Source organism: Camarhynchus parvulus, chromosome 5 (genome assembly GCF_901933205.1).
Source record: "Camarhynchus parvulus chromosome 5, STF_HiC, whole genome shotgun sequence".
Lineage (NCBI taxonomy): Eukaryota > Metazoa > Chordata > Aves > Passeriformes > Thraupidae > Camarhynchus > Camarhynchus parvulus.
The window spans coordinates 36,754,836-36,767,138 of NC_044575.1; the positions used below are offsets into that span (position 1 = coordinate 36,754,836).

The 12,303-nt window shown below is 48.6% G+C and overlaps 1 protein-coding gene across 1 annotated transcript; it reads right to left on the minus strand.

Annotated features, from left to right (window-relative positions):
* Positions 1-547: 547 nt before the first annotated feature.
* NFKBIA (NFKB inhibitor alpha) lies at positions 548-4,861 on the minus strand. Its single transcript, XM_030949440.1, has 6 exons — positions 4,478-4,861; positions 4,055-4,163; positions 3,336-3,546; positions 2,758-2,846; positions 2,373-2,633; positions 548-1,879 (listed from the first exon to the last, which is right to left on the minus strand). The coding sequence occupies exons 1-6, from the start codon at positions 4,699-4,701 to the stop codon at positions 1,832-1,834; spliced, it is 942 nt and encodes a 313-aa protein (XP_030805300.1). The 5' UTR covers positions 4,702-4,861; the 3' UTR covers positions 548-1,831.
* Between the last annotated feature and the right edge of the window lie 7,442 nt (positions 4,862-12,303).

Below are 12,303 nucleotides of genomic sequence, written 5' to 3' on the forward strand. Positions count from 1 at the left end.
CGATCCTTTCCACATTGGCCTTTGGCTCCCATGCAAATTAGGAAGCACACAGCTGGCTGTGGTGCTCTTCCTCATACCAGCAAACTCTCCTTAGAGCAGGTTGTGTGTCAGGAACCCTTTGGGAAGAGCAGGACAGAAAAAGGAATGGGTATCCCTGTGCAACCTGGGGCCATAGCATTCTCCAACAGCCTGAGCTGGGCCAGGTGCCAGCAGCACAGAATTCCCCTGGCCAGCTCCTGGCAGAGCTCCATCGTCCTGTGTCAGCAGCTTTGCTGCTCCCTGTTTCCATCAGGGGGTACAGCACAAACAGGGCACAGTCACCTTTTACACAACTCATCCTTTACACGGACACACAACAAGCTGAAAGTCTGCTGCTGAAAGCAGTCCAGTACTGTGATGCACTGCCAGCAGGTAATGAGGTGGAGCAGAGGATTTGGGCAAAGTGATTCTGTGTGCCTGAATGCTGCAGAGAAACTTGAGGAATAACTGGAAGAGTTAAAGCCACATCCTCCACTGCTATGAACTGGAAAAGGGCTGTAGGTCCTGCAGTGGGGATGGGGGGGGAGGGGGCACCTGAATTTCAGGGATGCAAGGCAGCAGCACACGTTCCCAGGATGTGTTTCCTCTTCCCATGGAAATCCCCTTTGGAAATTCCAAAGGGGTCAGAGTTCAAACTGAAGCCGGGCCAGGTGATAAACAAGAAGTGAACAGACACAGGGCTGTGCTGCAAAACTCCAGCTTCCCCTGGCAAGAGCTGCAAAGTATTTGAGCTGGAACAAAAGGTGCCATGAGGGCAGGTGGGTGGGTGCTGCCAAAAGCAGCCTAAAACCCCCTCTCTAGTGGGCTGGCAGCCTAGAGCTGGAAGAGAGGGGGAATCCCAGCCCCACGATCTGCGTGCTGCAGCGGGTGCAGGAAACAACACCTACGTCTGCTTCCAAAATTAGCTGCGGCAGAAGGGCTGAGAGCTGCAAGCTGCTTAGATGGCTTACCACTGCTGAGGTGAACCACCTAAAATCCCTGAGAATGTTACCCCAATGGGCTACTAGGTGTTAAAACGTTTCTTAAAAAGCAAACCAGGTAGAATCCCACGATCTCAGGGAGGTGGGCAATGAACTGTTTTACAGACAAGGTACGTTAATCAGACTTTTTTTAATAAATACATATCTCACATGTACCAAAATAATTATAAACAAAAAATGTACAGTATTTACACAATATACAGTTGCTAAAAAGTGTAGCAATTATGACACACACAGTGTGAAACACACTTTTCCAATGCCCACAGTTAACATTATTCCTACTTTGCCTAAGAGCCAAGACGGCACCAGGCCCTTGTTCTGACTCCTCCTCCTGGGAAGCCTCACTGAGAGAGGCTGAGGTCAGTCAGAAAGGACAGGGACTGACACCAGCACAGCACAAATGAACGCAGAGTCTCTGAAAAGGGGTGCTGGCATGAGTCCACCTAGCCACGAAAAGGTCACTTGTTCCCTGTAGTACCTGATGCCACAAGAAAGCTCCCTATAATGAGCAGGCTGGATGTGTACTCTGCTACCTTTGCACGGCTGAGAAGATTGGCTATGTGGATCTTTATCAGGTGGTGTGAATAATCACAGATCTGTACTGATGTTACACATCCCACTCCTGTATTTAAACTCAAGGGAGATCCTGGAACTGTCCTGTTACAATAACGTGCTCCTTCTCCTTGCTGGGCAGTGTAGTATTTCCCTCCTCTTTTTTCTCTCCACATTGTGACTTTCTTTTTAGATGAAAGAAGTCAGTCCTTTTTCTATACAGATGTATACAGTCACTTCTTTTCAGAGAAAGCTCTGCTTTAAAATGCCAGCTGTCGTCCTCCAATAAGGCAGTCATCATATATAAGCTGCAAGAAGAAAAAAACCCAAAATGCTGTTAATGCAAAAATCTTACTTAAAGTATCATACCCACTCTGGGATAACAGCCAAACTCTACATACAAATTCTTCAGCAGTGTATAAAATTTCTACACCAAAATGGTTACATACACCATTTAACGTAGCACTCAGAATGTCAGAAAAACAAATCCTAGGGAGGAGAAAGCCACCCACTAACTTTAATTTTCTCTCACGAGGTTCTGTGTCAGCAACAGAACTGTGTTCAGAGAACCATGTTGCATGAAGTTAACCTCCATTCCCTCAAGTTATTTTTTACATTTTATTCTTACTCTGTTTGCATGCTTGCCTCATCTGCCATTTTGCTGATTGTGTAATCTTTGGTACACCTATCTGCTACACAGCAAGAGGTCACTGGGGCATGCTTTCAGAGTGACACCAAAAAATACCCTGCACAGAACAGGATTTTCCCCTTTCTCTCATAAAAATGAAAGCAGCTACTTACTTCATCCTCCGTGAACTCAGGCTCCGATTCACTGCTCTCTTCATCCTCACTTTCTGGCAACATCTGCAGGTCAGCTGTGGTCAGCTGCTTCAGCTGTTCCTGTATGCTTGAGTTGTCTCTTCCCCATGTGAGCTGATAGGGGGAATAGCCCTGATAGGTCACTTTGTTCACATCTGCCCCATGTTTCACCAGAAGTGACACCAGTTCTGAATTCTGCAGATCGACCGCCAAATGTAGTGCTGTTCTGCCATTGCATGGCTCCTGTGTGAAAACAGCAAAAGGTTTGGCATGTCAGGAGAGGCAGAGCCACTGTCAGATCTGTTGATTCTAATCTACTGATTCTTAAGAGCCCTACTCAGGTAAATTGATGGTACACATTACATACCTGTGCGTTTACATCTGCTCCCAAGGACAGCAGGTACTCCACAATGCCCAGGTATCCCTGAATAGATGCTAAATGAAGACACGTATGTCCTGGAAGATACAAACAAAGGGAAAACTTGAGTAAGTCTAACCAATGTCTCATCATTACTTAAAAGCCAAAATGATAGGCCTGGATGGTCTATCTAAATTTGCAATTCATTCATGGCAAAAGGGTGTTTTCCAGAAGAGCTTTCCAGCCTCCAGGATAAATAAAAGGGCTGGATTTTGAAAAGATTTCTTGGAGGCTTTATTCCAGTGTTTGAGTGCAACTTATTACAAATAAAAAAAAGAGGAGCACGGCAAAGGCACTCACTAAAAATGCAAAGTTCAAAGCCATGAGAGACTATAATCAACAGTGAGGATGCCTACAAGACAGTACATTTCAAAAAAGTCAGACACTGCTGCATGCTTTGGGCTCCTCAACTCTCAAATGGAACAAAATAATCCTTCTCCAGAGATCTTTGAGATCCACAGGAGACCAACCCTGCCCTGAGCCAGCCCACCAAGAGGAAGTGTTCAGGATGGGGAGTGTGTCTGTACCGTTGTAGTTGGCTGCCTGCAGGACAGCCAGGAGGTGCTGGGGCTGGCAGTGCTGTGTGAGCACGCTGACACTCGTGAGGGAGCCCTGCTGGCAGGCGATGTGCAGGGGGGTGTTTCCTCGGAAATCCCTGATGTCCAGGTCGCATCCGGCCTTCAGAAGATGCCCAGCAATTTCAGGCTGATCAGTTATCACTGCCAGGTGAAGAGGAGTCTGCAAGCATAAGAGCAAAAGCACTGTAAGTTACACCACGAACTTGGCACCGGCATCTAGACAAGCAGACCTCTTGGTCACTTGGTGATTTCTGCCAACAAATAAAAGCATGAAAGCACACCCCATAAACTCAGCTCTTTATGCTTCCCAAGTTGTTGTACAGTTGCCCATTCATCTGGAAGTGATGAACTTTGGGCTCTCTGGATAAACCAACCACCAGCTGCTATGAAGGGTATCATTAACATCTCCATAAAGAGGGATGCAACCCATGGCATCATATTTGAAAAATGTGGGCGTTAAATGCCACTCTCTCAGGGGAGAGGAAGCATTGTACCAACCCCGGCTGGAGCCAGCTGGGGACTTCCCTGAACGTAGGCTTTGATTCAACTGATTCCATCAATTAAACAAAAAAAAAAAAAAAAGGGACTTTTTGGGGGGAATTCCCCAGAGGGAGTGTGTGGGTGTGGCAGGGGCTGATCCGGATTTGGGGCTATCGAGGTGAAAGTACCTGGCTGAGGTTGTTCTGGAAGTTCAGGAAAGCCCGGTCACCGGCTGCCTGCTGGATCACCTCCAGGCTCAGGGCTTTTTCCTCGTGAATAATGGCCAAGTGGAGAAAACTGCAGGGGGGAAAAAGGAGTAATGAAGCAACACGCGTTAACCCCCCTGACGCCACGCTGAGCCCGCCGGGCCGGGCCGGGTCACGCGCGGGTGTCGCAAGCCGGGGCTTTCGGCGCGGCCGGGGCTTTCCGCGGCCGCGGGAGCCGCCTCTCCCTGGCGCCGCTCCAGGGACTTTCCGCACCCCCTCCCTTCCCTCCCGGAGCGGCCCAGCGCGGCGCCGCCCCGCCGGCAAGCACATCCTGTCCCGGACTGGCCGTGCCGAGCTCCCCGCCGTGCCCGAGCCACCCCTGCCCCGGCTCCGACCCCCACTTACGTGTCCCCGTCCTCCGTCAGCTGCTGTGCCCAGGCGGGCGGCTCGCGGGGCTGCAGCCGTATGTCCTCCAGCTCCTTCACCAGCTGCCTGTACTCCTCCTCCTTCATGGAGTCCAGGCCGCTGTCGTGGCGGTCGTCGAGCGCGAGGGCGCCCTGGCGCTCCTTCTTGGGGTGCTCGTAGCCGTCCATGGCGGGCGGCTCGGCAGCACGGCGAGCGGCGATCATGGCGGCGGAGCTGCAGGCACGGCGAGTGAGCCGCGGCGGCGGCGGCGCCTCGCATATACAGCGCGGCCGGGGGATTTCTGCGGGGGAGGAGCCGCGGAGGACGGGAATTTCCAGCCAGTCAAAGCCCGACCGACGGGTCCGGTCCTGCTCGGCGCCGCCGGCGCTGGCAGGGAGGGCGGAGCGGCTGGGGCCGCCCAGAAGGGGCGTCGGAGGGGAGGGAAGAGGCCGGGCCGAGAGGGAACTTGGCGTTTTTCCAGGGGGGAAGTACTCGCCTCTCCGGCGTCCCCGGCGGTACTTCCCTGCCGCGCCCCGCGGGGATTTCCCTGCCCTACCCTGCCCGATCCTGGGGCTCCCGGTGCCTCCTCCCCGGCGGGTCCCTTTGCGCCTCGGTGCCCTGGCGCGCTGCGGGGCCCTGGAAGGCCGAGGAGCGCCTCAGTGCCGGGCACTGCTGGCCCTCATTGCAGCCCCCCGACATTCCATCACTTTCGTAAGAGGGGCTGCGGGATCATAGAATAATTTAGGTTGGAAGGGTTCTATAAAAAAGTTTTTTTTCTGTCTTGCAACTATTTCTGGCCTCACTGAGTGTCCGTGCTTTTTTACCCCCCATTTTGTCATTTTCCCATGGGATGGCATTCCTTTGAATTCCTTAAGAGAAAATAAAGGCCCATCTAGACCAAACCCCCCTGCCATGAGCAGGAACATCTTCAACTGGATAAGACCCTCATCCAACCCGACCTTTAATTTTTCCAGGGATGGGCATCCACCACCTTTCTGGGAACCTCTGGGTTGCCGAGAGAGTTCACCACCCTCATTGTAAAAAAAATTTCTTCCTTATATCTAATCTAAATTGACCTTCCTTGTGTTTTAAACCCTTACTCTTTGTCCTATGGCAGCAGGCTGGGCTACAAAGCCTGTGCCCATGTGTTTTTATAGGCTGGCCTCAAGCTCTGCAGGGCTGCAGTATGGTTGCCCAGGAGTCTCCGGCCAGGGGGCCAGGCTGTGAGCATGAACACTGAGCATGAACACTCTTAGGAGCTCCATCAGCCCCGAGGTGCAGTGCACGGTCTGCGCAATGACAGAGCCCTGAGCCTGTGAGGGTCCCTTTGAAGTCTGATGAGAGGGACAACCTCAAGAGTCATTAACCAGCGCTTATCTAACGATTAGGAACAAGCTTTTTAGCAAGCCCAGGGCAGCAAAGTCATGGTAAAATGTCAGGGAATCAAACACCACCGGAGCAATGCTGAGGCTGCATGGGTGCACTGCATCTGCCCTGCTTGAGGAGTGTCACTTCTTGGAGACACTCAGGCAGGATTGCACATGATGGATGTTACGCTGCCATGCCTGCAAGTGTGCCGGTGTTGCCTAGCATATAGAGGATTTTTCATCTCTGCTGTGTAAGTTTTCACTCTGTAACAGAACAAACCTTTTAAAGAAGAAGTTACATCTTTAGCCACTCTTCTTACTTTCTCTGGCCATTCCTAGTGACTCTTCTCTTTTTTTTTTTACTGCTGTCATGCCATCTGTGGGTAATAAAAACTGGATAAATGCAGGATCCCACATGGATAAAAGGCATTGTTTGTCTGCAGAGCTGGCAGCACTGAATTTTTTCCTGGTGAATTTTTGCTTCTGCTTCTCAGATGTAGGGGATTCCCATGAAGAATTTTTCTTCTCTTGCAACTATTGCTGGCCTCACTGAGTAACAGTGTCTGTACTTTTTTTCCTTTTGTCATTTTCCCATGGGATGGCATCCCTTTGAACAAGAACTTATGGGAAAATCCAAAGATAAAAGGAAGAGTCAGAGGAGAGGAAGAACGCCTGACTTTCTGTCAGCAAATGTATTTAATTTTCAGCCCAGCTGTGCCATTCCTGGACTTTTTTTCAGTATTCATCACTTGGCCTGGGACAATCCAGTGGTGCTTTTGGGCAGGTTTAGAAAAAAGCCATAAAACTCTGCCTTTTTGAAGGTAAAGGTTATGAAAGTTCCGTGAGCTTTTTGAAACAGTTTCCCCTTTTTAATGTAAATTGGCAGGGGAAATTTAATTAACAAATGAATCTCCTCCTATCTGCATCTCTTCAAGAAAGGAAGATGGGAGTTGAAAAGCAAGCTCCTGCTCTGACTAGCAGGGGAATTGAGCCCAGCAAGGGCCTTGCTTTCTGCAGTTGGAATTTTGCTAGAACCACACAGACATTAAACTTGAAAACTCCCGTCCTAGCTGTGATGGCTGTACAGTGACTTCAGCAAAGGGAATTCTTTGCCTCCTTCTATGAGAGACCTCCAGCTGCCCTCACAGGCCATCACAGGACTATTTTTAGCAAACATTTGCAAGCAGCCTCTTTTCAGAGGCACACAAGATGCTTTTATTTTGTGTGTTTTAACTTGGCAGTACTGCAGCCAGTGGTAGGTGGCAGAAAGGTGATGGAAAATGTTTTCTGGATGGAAAGTCCTGCTGAGGCCAGCCCACTTCCTGCCCCAGGGAGACGCTGCTGCTCGGCAGCCTGGCCCTAGGCATCATGAAGGGGCCACACATGGGCCACTAACCCTGGCTATTAGGGCACGAAAAGCAGGGCTGGAGAAGGGATTTAGCCCTAAACACATATGTAAAGCAGCAGCTAGCTGCAGATGCAGGGGCCAGTGGAGCCTCATTGTTAATTGCTCATTAACAATTAAGCAAACAAGACTGCTGTCTTCGCTGTAGCTCCTCACACTTAGCACAGTGGTACAATATTTGCCTGAAGGGGTGACACAATAGAAGATAGCATAAAGCAAAGGTCTTGGACTGGTGAAGGTCATCGGTGCTGCTTTGTGCTGTTGAAGTACCATCCTTTTTCTTTTTATGTATTTATTTATTTAATTATCACATTCAAGCAGTTTTTCTATGCAGTTTTACATATGGTCCACAAGAGAAAAAGAATAGAAAGAAACAAACTCAGCTTTTTGGATATAGGGTGGAGCCTATCACAACCCTAGTTTCCTGTGTGGCCTCAGCCAAGTGCTGCAGTTCTGGGAAGCTCAGACAGGCCCCCAGGGGATGGAGCAGCTGTACCTATCCAGGGACAGGGGTTGGCCCTGCTGAAACAGGAGCACAGCTTCATCAACGCTGCAGTCATCTGTGCCAACCTGAACCTTCTTTGTCTGCCTGTGTATTCTGGCTTAATACATCTGCTGTGTCTGCACTGATTTCACAGAAGTGTTTTCTGTGCCTGTCATTTTGAGAGGAGATTAACGTTCTCTGGATTTCTAATTTGGGATTATGTTAGCAGTGTCTGCTGCCTGGTCCGGCAGGCACTTCAAGGCCAAAGGACTACCTAAAAGTTACTTTACCAATGTAAAAACTGTAACCATGGGAGGTGGTTTTGCACCTGATACCTAAGAGCTAGATTTTGCAAAAGCCTCCTCCACTTTAGGCGCCCTGAGCACTCAGTTGGCAAGGCTGTGGTGCTGTAGGGATGTGATGTTTGTTTTTATTCTACCTTGCAGAAAGAACTGGCAGGGCTCCTAGAAGCAGCCTCAAGTGTCTGAATGCTGAAAAGAGGCAGTAGGATTTTAATCAGTTTTAAAAGTACGTGAAGAATTCTTATGCTGCTTCCTCCAGCAAACACATTAAATTGTAATTTCCTGATTGCCACACTAATCATGACAACTGTCTAGTGCTGTTGATTTACCAGAGTTGGTCCCACAACTTCATCCTTTTGTGACTGCTGCTGCAGATCCTCAGTAACTGTTTTCTCTCATTTAATTGTAAAGACCGTACCTGGCTCCGGGGAAATATATCAGGAAATATATCAGTTAACAACATCCAGCAAGATCTTGGCTCAGGATGTTAAAGCCAAAAGCAAAACAAATCAGTGAACTAGACCTGCTGTATGCACATGTATGTGCACATGCAGATATCCCTTGGAACAGGATTCTGGTTTGTTGCTTCAAAAGTCTATGGACTTAACTGCTGCAAGGGAAGCCAGGGGACACTTGACATTGTCATTTTGATAATATTTTGCAGTTAAAATCCACATATCTCAGCTTCCCATTTACAGCTGCTACAGAGATAAGAACCAGGCAGCTCCAAACAATTAGTCCAGTGGTAAACAAGGAAAAACTATTTCCCTCCTGCTTTCTAATAATAATAATAATATAAGTAACTATTTTGAAAGCTTAAAAAACCAGCCAAATAAGAAAAAGGAAAGTTATGCAAAGTCCATTTTTGTCAGCCAGGATGAAGGCCAAAGGTAGTCACATGTGCCATGTGGCCTGTATTCCTACCTCCTCAAAACTTTTCATCAGAGGTTTTTTTGGGTTGGTCATATACTCCAAAGAGCAGAATGGTGGATGCAGTAGCAAGCATTTCTGCATCTTATTTAAGCTGGCATCATATCCAAGCAAATAGTCTGCAGGGTAATTTTTGGCACATAAAGCCAAGGTCCAAATTAGGGCATTTAAAGTCCTACCCATGTGCCACGGACACAAAAATATAATTAGCTGCAGTGTCCTGACCAGAGTCTAATGGATCTAGAGCTCTGGTTGGCTACACTAGTCTGCTTTTATTTTTTGACTGCAGTTTATTTTTGGCAAGTCTTAAACTGATGCATTGCATCCCTGGGAAGGTCTGTGTTTCTCTGCATGAACTGTGGGCTGTTTATCAATTGGTTGCATTTCTGGGGATCCTTAGGGATGAGATGTACTATATCAATTTAAACTGCTTTTATTGTTATGCCTTAAGGGTAAATATAAGTCAAGTAATTTGAAATTTGCTACCACTTAGAAGACAAGTTTTCTCTGGTGTCATTCCCATTTTTCATGTGGAAGCTTTGTTAAAGCATGTTGCTCAAAAAGATTTAAGTTGATGCTCACTGCCTGATGCAGCAAAGCTTGCTGCCACACTTGTTTCATGTAGGAAAAAAGAATCTTGGGGAGGGAGAAGGCAGGTGTCTTGAGCTTGTTTTACTACTTTCCCTCCAGCAATAATGTTGTTCCCCATCAGTACAGCCCCCTGTGTGATTGCAGACAGAGTGGAAGCACCTAATGGGGAAAATATGAACTGGGAGCATGCTAATAATTAAAAAGGGACTTTCCCCCTGCAGACAGCTGTGACATTTGGTAATGTTGCAGTCTCTAGTTCTTCCCAGCAAGTAGGGATATTGCAAAGGTGGAGAGGGCAGAACAGTGGGACCACACAGAAAAATGAGCTGGTGAGCATCTGGGAGAGATAGCTGAGCCTGGCAGAGTGGACAGGGCTGTGCAAAGCAGGGAGCTGCTTTTCTTTCTGTTTGGATTACAGAGAAAGTCAAAACTGGATCTGGATGTAAATTTCTCAGTGGTACTAGATGATATTTTGAGCAAACTAGGGACCTTAACTGAGTGACTCTGGGGCTGTCAGAGCCTGGCTGCCTGTGGGCAGTGGGAGATGTCTGTTTCAGCACACAGTTTCCTCTGAACCTCTAATGCTCCCATGCAACCTCTGCACCTAGTGTTGGTGGGTTCAAATAATCCTGGATAAACAGAAAAAGCCAGCGCAGTGCTGCTGTGTGCACAAGTGGGAGCCCAGTGCAGCAGACAGGCACACAGCAAACCTCAATTAGAAGCTCAACTGCATTTGGGCCCAGGGATTTCCCTGGGGACGGATGTGGCAAACACAGAGGCTGATGAGCTGAGTGCTGTAGCCGTGTGTCTGAGCAAGCAGAGGAGCTGCCAGGAGAGGAAGCAGGAAACACTAGACAATACTAACGGCATAGCCCTGAGAGGAAAAACCCACAAGAACAGAAGATGAACTTTGGGCTGTGTTCTTCCTGAAAAAGCCCAGGGACTGCCAGCCAAGGGACTGTCGAGGTCAGCTCCTCCTGTGCACACCCTCTTCGGAGGAAGGCAGGCTCTTTGCTCTCTGCTCCTTCTGGTGAAAGTCCTCTGGAGTCACAAAGCCCGGCAGACTGCATGGCTCCGGGTGTGGTAACCCCAATCTGCCATCCACAATTTGCCTGAGGCTGGCAGGGGTGTCGGCAGCAGCTGCTGCTAAAATAGCTCTTAAAGGGCTTGGCTTTTAGATACCTCAGTGGAAAACTCCCATCTGGGTGTTCTGGTGCTCTGCTCGGAAAGTTCCCAAGGTTTTAAGCTGAGTTTTTTCTGGCATAGCTGTGAGCTCTGCTCAGAGCTGGATCATTGGCTGTGTCAGCAGGGAGCATGCAGCATTGTCCCAGGGCTGGATGTGCTTCTGCTGCCATGTCCTGGTCCAGCCCATCCTTCTTCTAGGTAAACAAATGGCTGTTGATGGAAGTGGGGCTGCAGCACCCGGGGTATCACATTTATTCTTTGCAGGAGCGCAAGCTGGGAGAAAATCTCCAAGGGACAGCAAAGAGCTAGCCTGCATTTAGAGGAGTGTTAGGTGAATTCTGATTTACACACTGAGAGGCTAAAAGCAGGCTGAGAGAGGTTAAATACATCCCTGCATGCTCCGAGTATTGCTTGCAGTCCCAGGACTCAGGTTATAATAAAATCCTCTTTTTCTCACCCAGCTCTTGTTCGCTCTTATTTTCATGCAGCCAACTGTGTACTCTGAGCATGACCTCTCCCAGGTGATGGCTGGCAGTAAGTTCGGGGCCACCACCACACGTGGGAGCTAGGAAATGAGCAGTGCCATCCTGTGGTGCGGCTCCAGCTCTGCTGCCCAGCCGGTGGTCGGAAGGTGGCTCTTCCTGTGAGGTACCCGAGCCGCATGTAAAAAATGGGAATTGGAAATAATGCTGCATCTTACAAAGTGGGCTGGGATCAGTGGTTCATTATTGAAGCTGTTTTGGGAAGGAAGAGGGAGCAGATGGAGATGGCAATGGAGATTTTCTAGCCTCTAAGGAGTTTAAATTTATCTCTCTCCAAGGCTACATCCATTCCCGGGGTAACTTTTCATGTACTGTACACCTTTTAGGGCTTTGATTTCTTCGGATTTCATGGAAGTTATGTACTAACTTATGGTTGTGGTGTTTCCCAGACAGAAATATCTCTCCAGGATCAGCCCCTGCATTTCTTGGATAGACCATTCATGCACAGCAGTAAATTCAGTTCTCCTGTGAACTCTCCATCCTGACTGCATGCTGTGGTGACATCTGCAGGGCCTGCCCATGGCGTAGCCCTGAGGGCACATGTTGCTGGCCATCCCTACATGTTCAGGAATCTTGTACAAATGGTGGAAACTAGTCCTTGAGTTCTTCCCAGACCAAATTTCCGAGCAGGCAAAAATATAACTTGCTTGGGAAAACACTGACCTCTGGTAACAGGCTTAGGGTCACGGGTTTGGTTTTATGTTTAAGTCAGGAAGATCCGTGGAGACTCTGAAACACTTTTGTGGGAAAGCCAGCAAGGGAAGTGAGGTGGGAGGGAGTGATTTTCTCCACAGCATTAAAGAAAATCCATATCAACCCCTCTCTGAAACAACTGTTTGACTGTCACACTATTTAATTATTCTGCCTGCATTCACAGACACAAATATTTTTTGTCTGCATCCTCTGCCTCCCAAAGCCCAGCATCCCACTGTGGCCATTGCAGCTCCCTCCTGTATCCTCACCAGCTGGCAGCTCTTTGGCCCTGCAGATCTGGGAGACAGAAGCCATCATAGTCAAAGT

Bases quoted from the DNA above. Each gene is read 5' to 3' on its own strand.
- NFKBIA (XM_030949440.1), bottom strand. From the start codon at position 4,701: ATGATCGCCGCTCGCCGTGCTGCCGAGCCGCCCGCCATGGACGGCTAC. The intron at 2,847-3,335 runs GTACAGACACAC...TGTATCTTCCAG, and splicing joins GCAGGCAGCCAACTACAACG to GACATACGTGTCTTCATTTA. The intron at 2,634-2,757 runs GTATGTAATGTG...GTTTTCACACAG, and splicing joins GAGCAGATGTAAACGCACAG to GAGCCATGCAATGGCAGAAC.